Here is a 19,373-nt window from a genome sequence, read left to right as displayed (position 1 = left end):
TATTAAAACATTTCTTCTTAGCATCCCAGCAACCCTCCCTTCCCTCTCCTCTCCCTCCCTAGAATATCTTCTAGACAGCCCAAAATGGCCATCTAGATAAAATGCATGGTACAAGGTATCGGTAGAATTCATTACCACTGCCCCTCACTGTTGGAGAGTATTGGAGTGCGCCCTGAATGAATAGATAAATGCGAAAGCCCATTTGTGTGAGGCACAGAGACCATGAAGAAAGACAAGAAACCGCTGGGGCTTATTCAGCAGTGGGAGTAAGCAACTGCAACTCAGCCCAGTAGCCATTTGCCTTTGGTGTCCCACAGGGCTTGGGCTTGTCTCGTGTGTTATTTAGCATCTACACAAAACTGCTGCAAGGTGTATCCAGTACTTTGGAAGGAGATGCCCAGAAAAGCCTGTTGAAATAGAAATATAGAAACACAGAAACAGAGTGAGTCAGAAGGGGTCTCCCGGGCCATCTAGTCTGACCTCCAGCACCAGCCGGCTCTGCTCACAACATGCCCACCATGTGCACGTCCAGCCTATCTTCAAACACCAGCACCAATGGGGCCTCTACAACCTCCCGTGGAAGCCCATTCCATACCCTTGGGGTCCTAACTGTCAGGAAGTGCTTCCTGGCATCCAAATTGAATCTTGGGGCGGGTGCACCAGAGTTGTATAAAGTGCTGAGAATACCTCTCTTGATCTAGGAACGTTGCTTCTGGCTATGCAACCAAGGGTGGCATTTGTCCTCCTGACCAGTGCGTGACACTGCTGAGATGCGACCCTATTGCTCTTAGTTAGCTGACTCTAAACTAAATGAGGGTAAATTAACTGAGATCAAATCCAGGAAAGACAGACGTGCTGCTGGACAGTAGCTCAGGTTCTGAGTAAGCCCAACTCAGACCTGGGATTCTGGGTGGAATTGTGCTTCCCCTGAAATCCCAGGTTCCAAACCTGGACCCTACACAGTGTCCAGACCTTCAGGTAGGATCTGCTATAAACTGCCCAGACAGTTTTGGCTATTGTGTAGCATAGAAGTTAAATTAAATAAAGATGCTAACGATCACATTTTCTCATCCGCTGCAAGAACTCCTGCAGTCTGATCAGGCTTTGGTTGCCTAATGGTTGGACTATTGAAACAGGGGGTGCACTTAAAGATTGTTCAGAAGGTTAAACTGGACCAAGTGTGGGAGCCAGGCTGCTCCCCAATACTAAATGACCTGCACTGGTTGCCAAATGCGTTCCATGCACAATTTGCTGTGCTGGTTGTAACCTTTAATGAACTTCACAGCTTAGGGCCTGGCTAGCTGGGAGACCACTCAACAACGCTATCCAGTTAGTATGAGTAGCAAGAGAGGGTCTTTTGAAAACACCCTCAGTTGTAGAAGCCCACTTGTCGGCATGTGGGAAAAGTCTTTCTGGAATGCATTCCTCGTGGAGTCATGACTGTTCCCAACTCTTTCTGCATCCAGGAAGGAGGTCAGGATGCATCATTTTAGCTTGGCATTTTAAATTGTTATTATGAGTTTCAAGGTTGCGTTTACTATTTTAGGGCACAATCCTGTGCATATTTTGATAGAAAAATATCCTGCAACTCTCAGCACTCCCTTCTGGCTGTGAAATGCTAAGAGCTTTGGAACAGTTTTCTGTCCAAACATGCAGAAGATTGCACTGTTGCTTTGCTTCATTTAATGACTGTCTTATCATCTGAATTTTTTGTAAATCAACTTGGCCTGCTTCAGAAAGGCAGCAAAGAAATACTATAAACAAACACTTGCTGGGAAAAATGAAATTTCTTCAGAAGTTTTCCTGATTTAGATGTGACAAGATAAACATGTCAGATTTGCACAAGAACTTTTATTGCCCAAGAACAAAAGAGAAGCCATGATGGATCAGATCATTACGTCCAGCATCTGTCCATTGTAACCAACCAGCTACTACAGACCATTCACAGGTAACCCTCCTGCTCCTTTTCCCCAGCATTTGGTGCACATAGGTCTACTGCATCTGAAACTGGAGAAAGCATAGAGTCATGACAGTCTTTTTCTCCACAAATTTGTCCAAGCCCCTTTTAAAGCCATCCAAACTGGTGGCTATCGCTACATCTTGTGAGAGCAAATTCCATCATTAAATGGTTGTTAGTATCTCTCTCCCCTTTTCTCTTCTGGGCAGATCAAAGAAAAAAGCTTCTAAAATGCATTCCTTTATTGAGCTAAGCATGCTGATCAGGGCTGGTTTTTGCAATACAGAATGAGTAAGAATAAAGTTGCTAACAAGTAGCATGTTATCAAAGTAGCGATCCCTCTGATTGGTGGAATTGGCTCTTGCCCATATAAGGAACTGATTCCAAACTGAATCTTCCACCGTATTTCACCTCCAAAAGGGGCTGGCTCCACCCTCAGGGAGGTTTGCATTACTTGTGGATCAGACAATGGGAAAGCCAGACATAATTAGTCTGCTCATTTGTCATGATGATGAACCACTGGGTTGATGAATTTATACCCTTCCCCCTCTAAATGTCCTTGTTGTACCCCCAAGCCAGAGGTAGTCTGGTTCTTACCAGGTGGTTCGGATCGTACCTTGCCTAATCTCACCCATTAATCTTGGTATTTCAGTAATGTAGTCCAATCCCACTTTTTCTGCCAGTTCACCTCGAGAGGCTGGGCTTTCTAGCTTGGAATGCTGTATTTTGAGAGAAGTGGCTCCACTCCCCACTTCAACTAGGGACTGTATGAAAGACTCCTTCCCTTTCTCTGTCCTAAATCTCCTGCCATTCAGCTTCACAGGATGATCCTGAGTTCTATCATTATGAGAGGGAGAAAAATACCCCTCTCCATACTGTGCATAATTTTGTACACATCTGTTGCATGTGCAAAAAATTCTGTGCAAATGTAATAAATAAATGTAATAAAATAAATAAGTAAATGTGCGTGCAAAGTACAAGCGCTGAGAAGCACATTAGAGCACACAAAGTGACATGCAAGGCACAGATGATTTATGCTAATTTCTGCATTAAAGAGAATTATGCATAGGAATGTTTGCATGCAAAACACATCTTTATACTTGGGAAAAGTCCATGTTGGCTTGGGATAATGGGGAAGGGGGGCTAGGTTGGGGAAGACTGCTCTTGATCATGAGCAAACTCAGCAAAAACTTGATCCTATCACATATAACCTCAGTTATATGGCTATTTCAGACTTAATCCAAGGCAAGTTTAGGCAGGAAAAAGGCCTCTAACTTCCAGCATTCTCCATCCAGCAACTACTCAAGCTTTTACTAAAACCAGGCTTTCAATCAAACATGTAGAGACCTGAACCTGCCCCTCTGATAACAAGGATGATTCTTTCTTATTCTTATTCATCACATTTCTAAGCCACTCATAGCTGAAGCTCTCCTGTGATTCACAATGTTAAGTCACCCATCCAGATTTCAACCAGGTCTGATCATGCTTCGCTTCCAAGATTAGGCAGGATCAGGCACTTCAGGCTATATGGAAGCTGGTGGTCCTCTATGATGGTGGTCCTCTACGATTCCTGAATGCAATTGATAATGCTAAGGAAATGTGACCCAGTTTTTAGAGAAGTCTAGGAAAGCATTACTCTAGTGTGCTATGCAAAAATGACTGTTCTGATTCATGGTTCTGATTAACACTGATGAGGCACAGGCATTTTCAGTACGCACAACCAATGGACAAGCACAGCTACAAAAGGAAGATGACAGTGGAAGAGAAGATGCAATAGCTCAGAAATGTAAGCCTCAAGATCTAAGGGTGAGTTCCAGTGCATATGCAGATAGAGGGGGAAGTCTTGGAATTTCCAGCAGCTCCTTAAGAACTTTGTAGTTAAAAACAAGGACTCAGCACCCTGAACTGATCCCGAAAGGCAAGTCATCTGGATTCCTGCCAAAGGAACAGAATGTGACGTGTGGTAACGGCGACTGGCACAGATTCCAGCTTCAGACAGTTGAGATGTAAACCTGCATGCATCAATTTCATGCACGGTGGCTGAAGGACTGAGCCTTCCCCGACTTCCCTTATGCCGATCGCTTTGCAATGTACAGAGCAGGATCCAAGGATGAGATGCGGGAAACATGTGAGACTGTTTTTTGCCTCTCAGATGGAGCTGTAAATGTCAGCCTTTCTCCCCCACCCCTTCCCTTCCCAAATCCTTTCCTGATAGGACTCAGCAAAAAGCAACATCTCAAGACCTAATTAGCCCAGAAGGAAAACAACTCACTACCTGTGCCTTGGGTTTGCTCCAAGCCCCCCCCCCCCAGCCCAAAGCTAATTCTCAGCAGGTCACACTCAGCTAAGACAAATCTCAGGAAATGCCCCCTTGAGCCCCCTCTCCCGGTGAGAGCAACAAGTCTCCAAGGTCCCCCTCTCCATTGCTGACCTCTTTTATCATGCCCCAGGGCCAAAAGGTAAAGGTTTCCCCTTGACATTATGTCCAGTCATGCCTGACTCTAGGGGGTGGTGCTCATCTCCGTTTCCTGGCCGAGGGAGCCAGCGTTTGTCCACAGACAGTCTCCGTGGCCATGTGGCCGGCATGACTAAACACCGAAGTGCACAGAATGCTGTTACCTGCCCACCGAAGTGGTACCTTTTTATCTACTTGCATTTGCATGCTTTTGAACTGCAAGGCTGGCAGGAGCTGGGACGGAGCAACGGGAACTCACCCTATTGTGCAGATTCGAACCGGCGACCTTTCGATCTACCAGCCCAGCAACACTGCGGTTTAAACCACTGCGCCACCTGCAGTCCCCCAGGGCCAAAAGACACCACTTTAATTCTGTTTCTAGCAACTCCATTTCCCACAGCCCATTATTACTTTAGGGTATGCACAGGCCTGCAATCCAGATTTAAAAAGCCCCCCCCCCCCACTGGCTGCCTAGACAGGGAGGAAGGGGAAGCCACTGGTGCAGGCAGGAGAGGGCGTTCTGAACAGAAAGTCCCAGCTCCAAGATCGGAGCTTTTCTCTGTCCTGGAAATACGAAGCATCCTTTGTCTAGCGACCATGAGATCACTCGTAAGTGGAGGACTATTCTTTAATACTGCTTTCTTCAACTCACATGCCTGTTGATGGATTCTTACTTATCTCTTGTAGTGTCTTGCCCCTTCTCCTCTCTCACATAACCCAACCTCTCTGCCACACTGCCAGTTTCATGGAATCGTAGAATAGTAGGGTTGGAAGGCGCCATGAAGGCCATCAGGTCCAACCCCTGCTCTTGCAGGACACCACGTTCCACCATCCCACACAGGTGGCTGTCCAGTTTCACTGGGAATGTCTCCAGTGTGGGAGAGCTCATAACCTTTCTAGCCACCCAGCTCAACAGTCATTTTGCTTTGACAGTGAGGAAACTTTTCCTGATATCTATATCCTGACATTCCTTGCATGCCTCCCTTCCGCTGGAGGTCCAGGGTGGGCTGCGGCACTGAAGTCCCGCTGGACGTAAGCTGAGACTCACTGGTGGTTCCTGGCTTGTAGACTGGGAAATATCCACGCCAAAGCCAGGAAACACAGTTTCAGAAACACTATACAAGGCTGAAGACGTGTGGTTGGCACAGAGGTGCACTTACTGAAAATGTTTATACAGGCCCTGCTTTATGAATGTCTGAGTTGCAAACAACTTGTACTTACTAACAAACTGTCCTAAAGCCCATTAATTTTCAAAAAAATCACTGCTGAAAATCATCATCACCATAGAGGGGGAGGAAACAAAAGGGGGGGGGATGATCCGAAGCATGCCTTCCCGCCCCACCCATTTGGGGAAGGAAACCTCTCCAGCATTCCTTGCTGCAAAGAGGGGGCACTGGTGAATGTGGGCCAGGGTGGGGGGAGGTTTCTCATTTTCATGGGGGTCCTGAGACCCTAACCCCTGTGAATGTGGGGGGCCAACTCTGCGTGATCCAACTTATATACAAATTCAACATAAAGACAATTTCCACATTCTCAGGACCCAAACTTGCTCGTAACTTGGGGACTGCTTCTATCTACTCATCAGAGTAAAAGGAATGCAAGCTAACTATGTTTAGCTTTTTAAAAAAATCCTATGGCCTCCTTTCTTTGCCGGGGGGGGGGGGGGGCACAGGATTGTATGGAGTCTCAGCTCTGAGATCCTGTAGTCTCAGAGCTGGGTCTCCAAAGGCTGAGTCACCACCCCACCCCCTTTGAAACAGGCTGGAAAAGAAACATTCCAGTTGTCCACTGAGGCTGTAACTGGGCCATAGAGGGGGAGGAAAGGGGTACACCAGCTTGTGGATGGGGGGGGGGGGTCCAAAGACTTAAGCCAATTCATGTTGGCATCACAATCTTGTTCCTTCCTTCTCCTTGGCACTTTATATAGATGGAAAAAATACATCATAGTAGGACTGCAGCATCAGCAATCAGCACTGTATTTCCTGCCAGGCATAGAATGCATGTAAGCCTTTGTGTCTGGAGGCTTATGTGCACCGAGAGCGCGGGGCAGAGGACTATGCCCCTTCCTTCCAAATCAGAAGGGGTAAAAGACACACTGAGATTCTCATGCTACAAAGCCAGAAGAGCTGTACATAAATCCTGACTTTTCGCTGTCAGGATTCTTTTAATGACAGCATAGAAGAAGCAGATGCGAGCAGATGGATACTGCAGAGTGAGCTGGAAGGAAACAGGTGGCCCAGGGGACGATTTCACCCAAGCACTGAGCATTTAGTGGTGTCCTGAATTTGGGCAGGCTTTTGCACACCTGTGGAAAGGTAAAACACCAACACTAAGGTGTAGTTAGTAGTAGAAGCGTTAAACTGCAACACGCTGGTAATTTGTCATGTTATGTTTTCAGCCTCCCCTTCTTCCATCAGCCTCACCCATCACTTGAATGTGGCCCCCCAAAATTTCCCAGAAACTCCATCTGGTCTGCAGGCCAAAAGGGCTGTGTGCTGCTACCATGAAGGCTCTGAGGCTGCATCCTGGGAGAAACACCCTTCCGAAAGAGCCATTTCCTTCCACCCTTTCTTTGCACCACAAAGGAATCACACACTGCCCTTAAGAAAGCTGTCTATTTACTTACTTACTTGACTTTTATCCTGCCCCATTAGCCATAAGACTTGCTGTAAATTTTTCACATGGTGCAACATTTAAAGATCTCAAGGCAACTCAGTTATTACAGATTAGAAGAGGGCGACCATGCTAATGAAACAACCTTAAACAACAGCCAAACAGCATATTTCCAGTTCATCTGCAGGTGCACCAGGTCAATGAAGGGGCTGCCATTGTGCATCTTTAGCATCAGCCAGTCTGCAAGCCCATCTGCTGCTCCCCCTCCCCCCACTCTGTGTCCTACTGGCTGGGGATAATGGGAGTTGTAGTGTAACAACTCTGGAGGGTGCCAGGTGTGGAGAAGGCTACTCCAAGCCACTGATTGCCAGGGACAGCCAATCTGTTCTAACCAGGGAGTGTGTAGTTTAATTGCAAGTGGATCTAGCTTGAAAAGTAGGCAATAAAAATACAAAACAAATGCATTCATTTAATTATGATTAAATGGCATTTATAGGCCACCTTTTTTCCTCTTGCAGGGCACGAAAGGTCGCTTGCATAGCTGCCTTTTATCCTCGAAACAGCAAACCTGTGAGGCGGGCGACTGGCCCAAAGTCACCTAGTGAGCTTCTTGGCTGAGCAAGGACTAAAATCTGCATCTTGCAGGTCCCAGTCCAACACTCTCAGCACCACACCGCATGGGCTCTCCAGTTCCTAAATAATCACCATCACTCTGCATGTGTGTACAAAGCCCATGTGGCTGAACAAAAACTCTGCAGTTCCTAAATTACACACACATGGCCAAGTCCTCTTCCTATGCAGCTGCAACACAAACCTCTTTTAAGCTGCAACCCTCAGCACATGAGTTTGGTTACTATGAAACCCACAGGGCATGCTTCCAGGAAAATGGGTTTCGGCTTGGAGTGTTAACCACAAAAGAAGCACGGACCCTAAACCCCATCCTGCACAAAAGAAACGCATCGGCGGGAAGCCGGGATCCTTCACATCACAGGTGCTGACGGTTGCAACCAGAGGCTGAATTGGCCACACCACTGTTCCCAGTGCCAAGTGGCCACTGGTTTGCCCTTGTGGCTTCCTAGCCTCAAGGGACTAAATGATTGATCAGTTGCAGATCAAGTGGGAGAAGAGCAGCTGCTTGGGAGTGTGCAGGCAAGAGGTTTCCACATGGCGCAAGAGGCGAGCTGCTCCGTGGCAGCCATTCCAGTGGGACCCTCTGCACTTCCCTGAGCCAGTCCAGGGGGTGGACTTCATACGCCTGGTATCCCCCACTCCATAACGAGGTCTGCAAACAAGTTTACCACCTGGCTGCAATTCTACACATCAGGACCACTCTGATGTGTCAGACTTCAAGTCCCATCATTCCCCAGTGGCATGGCCATTGGTGCCTGCCAGAGGCGTTGCCCTACTGTCTGGGAATGCTGTGAGTTGTTGTCCCAGACATCTGGAGGACACCAGATTAGGGAAGTCTGATTGGCTGGTTTGCAGCAACTATTTTTGAAAATCTCCATGCCTGATGAAGGGGCCTGATTAAGTTTCTTGCCATGCCTGCTCAATGTGCAGTGTGGAACAGAAATTGTGTGGGCCTGAAATAACCCATATGCAGACCCAGGTCACACATAATGCGAACCCAGCCTACAGGTTGAATATGGGTTGTCCTTGAATCATGGGTTGTTGAACCATAGATTGTTGTTGAATCATGAGTTGCTAACGCTGCATGATGGTTTTTACTATGGGTTAACCACAAACAACCCAGAGTTTACAAGCAGCAACAAAACATGGAGTCTCTTCCTGGGTTGTTATCAGTCCATAGTTAAACAATAGCACAGGGTTCACATGTAATAACAGCCCATGATTCAGTGTAGCTCAGAAGTTGCATTCTTGTAATAAGAACAACACATCCTTGCACCATCTGTGAGTGTTCTCATATTATGGTGTCCAACATCTGCATTCCCAAGACTGCTCTATTCTCTAGACTAGGTTTGGTCCAACTTTTCCTTGTTAGAAGAAGGTCCACCAAGACATGTGAGATCCAAACTAGTGGGCCTGGAAGCAGATATGCACTTAAGGTGTTTCCTGATAGAGGGATTCTAGTGTTAACAATCAGAGAATATTTCATATTCTGTATGCTGCAACGTATTTTTTCCTTAACCAATTTTCCATGGGAAGGAAAAAATGGGAGAAGCTGTGGGAAAACACGAGAAGGCTGCGGATGGAAGATGATGATGCCTGGGCATCCACCCACCCTGGAAAAAATCCATGAATGGGACAGGGCAATGGCACCATAAAACCATTCCAAAAGCATCCTTGGAATGAGAAGGACAGGGTGCCCCAAGCACAACATGATCAGCCTACGAATCTGTTGTCTCTGCAGAGCAGGGCTGTGGGTCAAAAGTGTATTTTGATGGACAGCCAGATTTCCCTGGGCGGACAGGCTATATAATGAAGTGATGCCATACAGGAAGAGGCATGTTGCACTTAAGGAAGGCAAGCACTTATGCTTATTAATATATACTAACAAGTAGGACCTGTAAGAAAGTGTTGCGGTGTGGAATGGTCCTGTCCAAAGTCCCAGCGAGACAAACATGCTCCTTTGCAGGATACTATTTTCCATTGGCCTTCCCATACTAGGATTTTGACCCATGCCACGATATCAGTCAACATGCCAGTCTTGTACAATTAGGAACAATCAGCACCATTTTGTCCACATATGAATTATGATAATATATTTCATGTTTATTACATACAACCCCAGCACAAAATATAGACTTGCTTCATATAGGACAAGCCAGAATGCAAGCTGAATATGGGGTATCACCGAATTATAGGTTGTTATTACATGTGAACCCTACATGATGGTTTAACTATGGGTTGTTAAGCACCAAAAAGCAAAAAACAAAAACAGAGTTCAACCCAACAGCAAACCCTGGAAACAATCCATAGTTAAATTATAGCGCAAGGTTCGTATGTATAGAAAAGCCATCATTCCACAAAAGCCCATACTTGCCCATAATAAAGTTGTTACAGGATATCCAAACCATAGCATTAAAATGGATACTATATATCTTTCTATTTTTTACACCTAGAAGAGATTTTCTATTTAAACATAGAACTGTGAGCAAACCTTGATTCAACTTTGGTAGGATTAACAAGCTTTGGATAAAATTCTACCCAGTCTGTGGCCACCCTGTTCTAACCTTTTTACCAACCCTTGAATTCTTCTCCAGCAAGAAGATGAAATCTGTGACATCTCAATCTATGCTTCTCAGGGATGTAATCTGCGGCTACAGCAGTTCTCGCTGAGAAGCCAAGAGCCATTCATCAGGATGACTTCCAGCAACTTGGAAAGGAAAGGACTCTATGGATCTTTTAGTCCAATTTTTAAATTTGATTGATGGAATCATTTTTGTGTCAGGCAAGTTGAGAATGAAAATGCTCGAAATTTTCCCCTAGGGAATACTGCAGGCACTTTGCAAAAACACCCATTAAATGCATATCTATTTCATTGTTATGGGATGCAAATCATGGCAGATCCCAAGATATGGGAGAGTGCAATTCTATGCATTTAGCCAGGAAGAATAGCCTACAATTCCCAGCATGCCCCAGGCAACCCTTGAAGACTTTCACAGCAGCGAAGTTTCTCCCTTCTGAGACCCCTTGGGAGCAGTTGGGATGTTCCCTAAGCTAAGTAGGTTTGCAGAAGGACTGTTTCCCAGCCTGTCCGCCCCCTGGAGACATCTCTAAAGCATCACTCGTGCATCAGGAACCTCCTGAACTTGAGGCAGAACTGTGGCCTTGGAGGGGGACGTGGCTGCTCAATTTTCCACACAGTTAACTTCTGCCAGCTGTTCCAGCTGCTCCTTTCCTTTTCTCTTGTGACCTTGAAGATGCCATGGAGGGAACCACAAGCCTTTCTTCCCCTGCTACATTCCCTGGCCGGGAAGGTGGGCTACATGGGCTCAGAGATCTCTCCAGGTCTATGCACATCAAAGGATGGAGGAGAAGGAAGCTGTAAAAGTCTCCAACATTCTTCTAGCCGGTCTTAGCTCTTATCAGCCATGCTTAGGATCAACCGAGACTGAGCATTAAGCCTGTAGGACTGCACTTGCTTAGGATGTGAGCCATAAGCACTGGGATGCTATGAAAAAACTGAAACAATCTTAAAGGTACTAGTCCTTAAGGTTTTGAAAATAGTCTTGAAAACTAGGCGGCAGTGTTTGGTGCAGTCTCAAAATCCAAAGAAGCATCAAGCACCAGCTGCCAGTAAAAGCTGAAAAATTATTTTTTAGAGTTAATTTAGAGTGCGTGTGTACAAATATGTAATCTTTCTATTTTGCCTTCTATCTTACCTAAAGCACCTTATACAATCTTCTTCCTCCTCTCCATTTTATCTTCACAACAGCCATGTGAAGTAGGGTAGGCTGACAGTCAGGGACTTGTCCAGTTTTATGACCAAGTCAGGACTAGAGCCCAAGTCTAACTCTAACCACCACATTATACTGGCTACAGAAGAGCCCCATTTGTGCATTTTTAAGCCCCCAAGCATCCTGGACTGTACCCACCCAAATACCTAGTCCACTCTTCTGTTTTTCATTCCAGGGACAAGCCTGTCTCTCTTTGTGTAATTTCTCGGTTGAACTTTGTTTCAGTGCACCCCTTTTAACTTACTGCCCTCTCCAGATTACCAAGCACAATCCTTTGCAGAGTCCGTAATGTTGCTCGTATTGTACTTATTCAGGGCCTGTCCTCAAGCTAACGCCTTCCGAGAGAGATACAAACCATCTGGGTGATGGCTATCTTGCAAGCTCAAGTAAGGAGAGTCCCACCGGTAATATGTCATTGAATGGGAAAAGAAAGCAGACACTTTCCTTTCAAAATATCGTCCTTGTTCAGCCTGAAACACCACTTTGATCTTGCTTATGTAGGGAAATCCCGTTCCCGAAGCCATGGATTCACTAAAACAACTTCTGAAATCCATTTATTTGCAGCTTCACCTCTGAACAAAGAAAACTAAGACTGCATATCACCTCTCAAAATGCTGCAGCAGCAGGGGCCTGGAGGGCAGGTGGACCATCCAGTGAGAATAGAGCATCTTTTGGTGCTGGTCAGAATGGAATCTCTCTCGCCTGCTCTCTCTCTCTCTCATATATTTCACATGCTGCTCATCAAGGGAACTTATTGGGTGCTTGAAAAAATGCAAACTATACTAGAAAATATAAACGACACACAGTAAATAATTCCTAATGCCCTGAGGTACGGGACAAGGGAGTGCGTGTTTTGGATAAATGATAATGCTTAAGAGGCATTTGGCTTTCCTTATTACAACATACTGGGTGAGTATCTGAGACTCACAGTGGAAAACTATGCATGCAGGAGTATTTTCAATGTAACAATAACAAACCCAAGTATGTGCCACTACTGTTTGCCTGAACAGCTTCCCATTAGCCTGATTGGAGGTTGCTCCATAACTTTATGGGTTGTGTGAAACAACCCAGAATTAACCTAACCACTAACCTTTATGTTAACTGCAGGTTGATTCAGTAATGAATAACTCAGGATAGTCAAGTCTGGATGTCAAGCAACCTCTGATCATGGCGAATAGAGGCTGCATGCACTGCTGAAAATCATGCATACATCTCAAGATGCTAAATCTCAAGATACCCATGATTGTCATTGTTATATGTAAATCTCTTCACTTAGTGCAGGAGGGCTTCAGTGTTGCTATCCTGGCATAAACTCCATTGAACATAACGAGACTTCCTTCTGGGGAGGTCCATATAGGATTGCCTTGCCAATACATATTATATTTTTTCATTTTGGTGATGGGAAGCTTTGTTTAGTTGAATCCTTTTAGTTAAAAATAGCAGCTTCAACAATACAAGAGGTTTTTAGAGTTAAAGATAGAGATCTGAGCTCAAGTACATCTCTAGCACTGTGTTTACTTCTTCCTGTCCAGTGACTGGGGCAAATTGCTAGAATTACATTAAAACAGATAGTTCAGTGTGACATCCAAACCCGAAGCCCCAGGGAGCAATCGCTACGAGACAGTTTAAGCAGCATTTTCATGCCTGGCTCACTGGCATGGCCCATGATGCTTACCCCAAACTGTCATTGTGGTGTTGTATCTGCCATCACAGCTCAGATTTCTGCAGAACAGCTCTATCACAAGATTTCATGTGCTGTGTTTTTCCCGTGTGAGTATCAGTGTGTGCTAAACTTGTGGTACTGCTCCGGGGCCAGGAGGTATAGCTTCAGTGCTCTAGGGGATATTGTGGGGAAGAGACGGTATCCTGCTAGGGTACCAGCCAAACTGCAGCAACTCAAAGGAGAACCTCCAGCTGCTTTCTAGCTCCCCCCCTCACTGCCTGCTCTCTCCCTCTGTGCAGCTTGTGCAATAAGTTGGAAAAAAATGCAATGCCGTTTTCCCTTTCTTCTACCCCGTCCTTTGAAAAAACAGTTTGCAACGGCTTTTCAAGCCTGCAAATGCACATCTACTCAGAAGCAAATCACATTATTTGCAATTGCTTTGGGTGGATTGCGATGGAGGTACAGATCCTGTTGGCTTCTCCCCAAGGAAGCTGGGAAGATAGCAGCGAGCTGCACCACTCCCTCTTCCCTCCCAATCCTTCTCTTTCTACATGGTTTTTGGTGAGTGGGCAGAAAAGTGCTCTTTTTCCTTAAAACAAAAGCTCTCTGTTCCTTCCCCTCCCTTCAGCAAACATGTGCACAGCTAATTGGGCTTAAATAAAAAGAAAAAAGAAGAAGAGAAACCAAGCACAAAAGCAAATAAAACTTAAAGGGTCATTTCCCTGCACACATCTTTCCAACTCTTTCTACTTTTCCTGCAATTGCGTTTGTGTGTAAACAAGACCATGTTGTCAATACAGTGCTGTATTCATTAGCAAATGCCCCAATTATGATTAATGAGTTTTCATAAATTCTGAACCTCTGCTGCCTCATAAATTAGTGATTCTAATGTAGATCTGCCTCTTTTTGTCTTTTCCAAGCTTACAAACTCTGGCTTGTTTCAGGGCAATGATTCAGGATCTTGGATTCAGATGTCATCAAAATCAAAAGCCATCCTTTCTCATGAATTTTACCTATTTGCATGAAGGGAGGACCAAGCGGGAGCAAATATTGCTCATTTACCCTAGGATAAACCTGGTTTACATTTACTAAAATAAACTTGGCTTCTTGTTATGCATGAATGCAGCCTGTATATATGTGATGATAACCACCTTCGTAAAATAACTGTATCATGCTCACATCAAACAGTTTGGTTATACATTTTATTTATTTATTTATTAGATTTATATTCTGCCTTTTCCCTTTTTTAAAGAACTGAAAGCCGCTTGCATCATTCTCCTCCTCTTGCTGTCAGTCTTATCCCCATAACAACCTCATGAGATACGCTGAGCTGCGAATTTGCGGCAGGCTCAAAGTCACCCAGTTTGCTCCATGGCTGAACAGGGACTAGAACCCAGTTTGCTTGAATTCCAGTCCCGCTTGCTTAACCACTGCACCACACTTCCAAATTTAAGGATGGAAGGCTTATAAATACCTCTTAAATGTGCCAGATAAAGCCAAACTTCCATGTATGAAGACACTGTACTTCTGAGTAGAACCTATCTTCTAAACTTCTCAGTGGACTCTACTGAAAACAAAGTCTGATCCAGCAAGGCTTCATGTACTGAATGAAGGTGCTGAAAACTTGCTTATTTAACCTTTGCATAAGCTATCCTTGCTGGGTTCACATGATACAATAAGCCATGGTGACTGCCTGCTGACATGCACCACAACTGACACAGTCACAGTGGCCTCTGCTGACCATGAAAAACTGGGTCGAGTGTGGGCCTTGCTACAAGGCTACCCAGTTGGTCTGTCCTATCTGGAGAGCTTAGTGATGTAGTAGATGAGAAGGTTCAGCTAGGGATGGGGAAACCAGGCTCAAGTCCCCATTCAGGTATGGAGCTCTCTGGGTGAGTTTGCATCAGCCACTGAGTGGTGAGGAGGACATGGAATGGGAGGACTGTGGACACCAGCTTGGGATCCCTGGAGGAGGAAAAAGGTGGGACACAGTCATAAGAAATACAATGAATGCAGAAATGAACCTACCTGTGTGGGCAAGTTTCAACCCCTGTGCAGTCATGTTTGTGAGCAGCATGAAGCAAGTGAGAAAAATGGAGGGAAATGGTGACAGATCAACCTTTTAATGAGCTATGGAAAAGCACAGAATGGATGAATAAATGTTCAACATTTTCAGACAGCTGATATAAATTCTGGAAAATGGTGGGGAGGATGTATTGCAAAGAGGAATGACCCCTCTTCTTTCTGGCAGAGCTTGTATCGTCTGCATTTAGAAGTGATGGGTGAGTTTGTGCCCCCGATGACCCATAAGGTCAATATAGACTGGTGCGGAGAAATATCCTCTATTTTCATGTTGCTTTTTCTGCAGAGCCTGTATTAAAACCCTCATATGCTCCCAATGCATAATGAACCCATAATGACCCTTAGCAAGCAGATGTGCACATCCATACTAAACCAAAGTGTGAAAAGCTGGATAATTTATTCCCCATCGTGCATTCAGGCAGAGACTCAAGAGAATTTTTAAAACCATGACTTGAGTTTTAGTGCTGGCTGCAGAAGTGTAGTGAATTGCAGTTAGCAGCCTTCAATCACGTTTCTTTTTACTTCACTGTTGGCTTGATTCTATATGCTGATGCTTTTAGACTAACAGCCTCCCTGAGTAGGAAATGAATAAATAAACAGAGGCACACAAGAATGTCGCATAACAATGCTCCTAATTTTCAGCTCTGTGCTATATACCTGCTAGGGGACTCAGAAAAGCTGCAGAGCAAAGGCCCATTTGAAACTGCTGACAAGTCACTATTAGGCCAATATTCTGTCACATTCCTTCAAAAATAAAATAATTTTGCTGATCACACAACTATGTATCCGCAAAGCTTGCAACAGCACTTCTCCAGGAGATTAAGGAAGTTCATTCCAAAGTACATTAAATTATTCCTCCTGCAATCAATTGTTAACAGCCTTGTAAATAAGCCTTCGAAAGTTACTAGCATGCAAAAAGTTTTACTAGCCTGCTGGGGGCTGGCAGAAGGAGGACAAAGAATGCTTCCTTGGTATATGCTTCATATACTATCCTGCTCACAGAATACCACTTATGCCTAGCAGGTTAATGCTTAAATATAAGGCTGGACTATTTGGCAGCATTTCTACAAAGTGCTAACCCATCATTTATGTTAACCATAGTTTGTTCTTTAGCCATGAACTAGCAGTTAGTTTGTTTCTTGTTTATTTTTCTCCCATCTATTTTATCAACTTTCAGAGGGTTGGTTTGGTTAAAAGCCCCTATTTCAAGATGGACAGTAGCAGAAACTAATCCAGGATAAGCCATGGTTCCAGATTCAGATATCAAAACAAAACTTGGTTTAAACAGGCAAAATTTCATAAGCCAACAATGAATCATGGTTTCTATTTGTGGTTGATCATTGGCTAACAAACCAGTGATTTGTTTCTGGAATTGGGGTTGGACCCAGAAACAAAGTAGTTTTCAACACACCACACAATGGGTTAGTGTTATGTATACAACAAAGGATTTGAATTGGGTCAATATAATGATGAAAACCAAATTCACATGGACAGCAAGCAATCTGTGACCTGTGCCACTTCAGACTGCAGACTGGAAGTTTGCATGCCAGTTGGGAAACAAAATACCTTAGCATATACAAATGGATGCTGATTTGGGGTTAGTTTTCTGCTATAGCTTAGGGCTTTAATTTTTATTTTAAATGCACAATACATTTGTTTCAAGAGAAAGTATTAGACTGATTTTTCCAGCTGCAGTCTAAAGCAGTAGAGCCCAGCAACAGTTCTAACACCTTATTTGCTGTTGGTGTAAACTTGTCCTGATCTTGTCCTAATGAACAACACACTGTTCTTAGAAACAAAACAGCAGCCTCGTTTGTAGCAATTATTGCAGTTACTTTGGGGTCTGCTTGTGTGATGACTAGTGTGGGAATAACAAACTCCAGTTCAAGTAAGCAGCATCATGCTGCATTGGATCAAGGACCTTCCAAGTCCTTCCCCAGTGGCCAACCAGACACCTCTGGGAAGCCCACAAACAAGACATAGAGGTGCTAGTCCTCTCTGTTGTTGCTCCCCATAAACTGGTACCACATAGGCAACCCGACCAGTGCATACTCACTGAGCAATTACAGGAGTCCCAGATCTAAAATTAAGCCAAGACCTGAAGAAAAAAAAGTGCCTTATCCTGGAGAAGTGGGCCAAGGTGAAAGCAGGGGAACGGAAGCCAGTTCTGACAATTGTTAGGGTGGTCAAGAAATACTCTGAAGGAAATGAATAAGCACAAACACAGTAACTCTTGGGGCAGCTCTTCCTCTGGCTTCTCCACCCCTTCGGGCACGTACAGAGAAGTTTTGTCTAACCTTGTTCAGGTGGGGATTCCTGGTGATGTCGTAGCCCCTCTTTTTAACCACGGTGGCGTGAGCGGGCGGGGGGCAGGGTTCTCTGGCATGGCAGCCTCTCGCCTGGGGGATGCTGAAGCCCCGGGCCCCGTGTGTGGGCCGCACCAGCTGAAGAAGGGCTCTCCCGCTTCTCCCGCAGACTGGAAGCAGCAGCATCCTTCTCTGCCCGCGATGCACCTGCAGCCGGTTGAGACACACATGCCCAAGGCTGAGCCAAGAGGGGCGGCCTGCGCCCGGAGGTGGGGGAGATCTGGGGAGGGGGCTTCCCCCTTCCCAGCGCCCACGTCATCCGTCATCCTCGGTGCGCAAGGCAACGCGAGAGGAAGTGGAGCCTACGCTGACCTACCGCTCGGCTTCTCCTCGGATCAGAGCCTCGCCGGCGACTGCATCCCGCAGCCCGTTAGAGAGGCGACCCTGGCAAAGCGAAAGCAAACCCCAGGAAGCAGATCGGGTGACCGCTCGCAACCTGGAGACTGGCTGCTGCGCCACGACGCCTCCCCGCTCCCGCCCCCGCCCCCTCCACGCCCCCACCTCCGAGACGTTGGTGATGCGCGCAGCCGGAGAAGGCGCCGAGCGCAAGGCGTTGCGCGGCGCCCGGCTCGCCCGCGCCTGCAGCCGCCGCGCTAAGAGGAGGCCTCTGGGTGGGGTGCGCCGGCGTAGCTGTGCCCCCCCACCCCCGAGAAGAAAGAAACCCGCCGTGCTCGGAGAGGCGCCTGGCCAGGTCTTCTCCCCGGTCACTGCTCACTGGGCATCCATCACCTGCTGCGGCTCCTCGCTTTAGGTGGGGCACAAGCACCCAAAAGAGAGAGAGGAGCGGCATGCGTCTTCTTCTGTGCCCTCTGCCTTGGTGGGGTGGCCCTCTTTTTGGTTGACTTGCAAATGGCCACAGTACCCAAAAAGGAGGGGATTGTCTAGTCGATGTGGCCATTGCAACGTTACCGGAAAGGGGAGATGCACCCCCTTAAACTGGGACTCTGGAGATCCGGGTTCGAGTCCCCACCAGCCATGAGCTCACTGGTGACTTTGGGTCAGTCACCCACTCTCAGCCTCGCCTACCTCACAGGGTTGTTGTTAAGATTAAAATGGAGAGGAGGAGAACCTTGTAAGCCACTTTGGGTTCTTTGCAAGAGGAAGAAAAGTGGGATATAATGTAATAATATTAATAAAAATTGGCTAATTTATATATACAGGTGCACTTAATTAGAAATAATGGAGCAGACTAATGATTTAAGCTAACATTTAACCAGAAGTACAGTGCTTTTCATCAAAGAGGGAAGACCATAACCAGTTGAGATATTTTGACTGCTCTCCTAGGATTTAGGGTCAATCCAGAATATCGTGGCTTCTACTGGCTCTCTATTCTTAGGACTGGCCATCTTAAACCAGGCAGCCCATAAAAATCAGCAATAAAAATTCCTGAGTTAAAACCATAATGTACGCTGTCAAATGCCTGGGGTAAAGTTGTGAAAAAGAAACAGAAAAATTGAGTAAAAGGCCCTGCACAGTCTTTTCTTGTTTGTTTCCCCCGAAAATGGTCATATAAGCTTGCATTTTGGAATATTTTCTTTCTGAATGTTGAACAAGATGTTTCAGACAAGGTCTTTGCACATTCCCTCCCTCAAAAGGTTTTGTAAAAATGAGGTAAGATACTGTATTGTCCCTGATCATTGCAATTCTTCTGCACTGAGGACAACCAAGTCCTAGTCTGTAAATGGAGACTGCAACTTTCAAATGCAAGGACTGCTAGGCAGCACTGTCATTGCTGAAAGAACAGAAAGAAGGCTTCAATTTCATCCATGCTGGTGGGCTTCCTCTTGGTGGTTCTGTTTCTGTTCTCTCTTGACTA

At 45.7% G+C, this 19,373-nt stretch overlaps 1 protein-coding gene across 3 annotated transcripts in view; it reads right to left on the bottom strand.

The window, feature by feature from the left end:
- The window catches only part of ME3 (malic enzyme 3), a 115,830-nt gene extending 97,831 nt beyond the window's left edge, over positions 1-17,999 (bottom strand). The window contains exons 1-2 of one of the 3 annotated variants that reach the window (XM_044441451.1): positions 17,874-17,999; positions 17,489-17,704 (exon numbers count right to left, since the gene is read on the bottom strand). In XM_044441451.1, coding sequence (XP_044297386.1) covers positions 17,489-17,683 — 195 coding nt within the window. In that variant the 5' untranslated portion in view covers positions 17,684-17,704; positions 17,874-17,999. Of the gene's footprint in view, positions 1-17,488; positions 17,705-17,869 lie in introns of those variants that run through there. The other 2 variants (XM_044441452.1, XM_044441453.1) reach the window with 2 other exon arrangements.
- Positions 18,000-19,373: the final 1,374 nt, after the last annotated feature.

Source organism: Varanus komodoensis, unplaced genomic scaffold (assembly GCF_004798865.1).
Source record: "Varanus komodoensis strain SLA01 unplaced genomic scaffold, ASM479886v1 scaffold4, whole genome shotgun sequence".
In the NCBI taxonomy this organism is placed as follows: Eukaryota; Metazoa; Chordata; class Lepidosauria; order Squamata; family Varanidae; genus Varanus; species Varanus komodoensis.
This window is presented reverse-complemented; position numbering and strand designations above follow the sequence as displayed.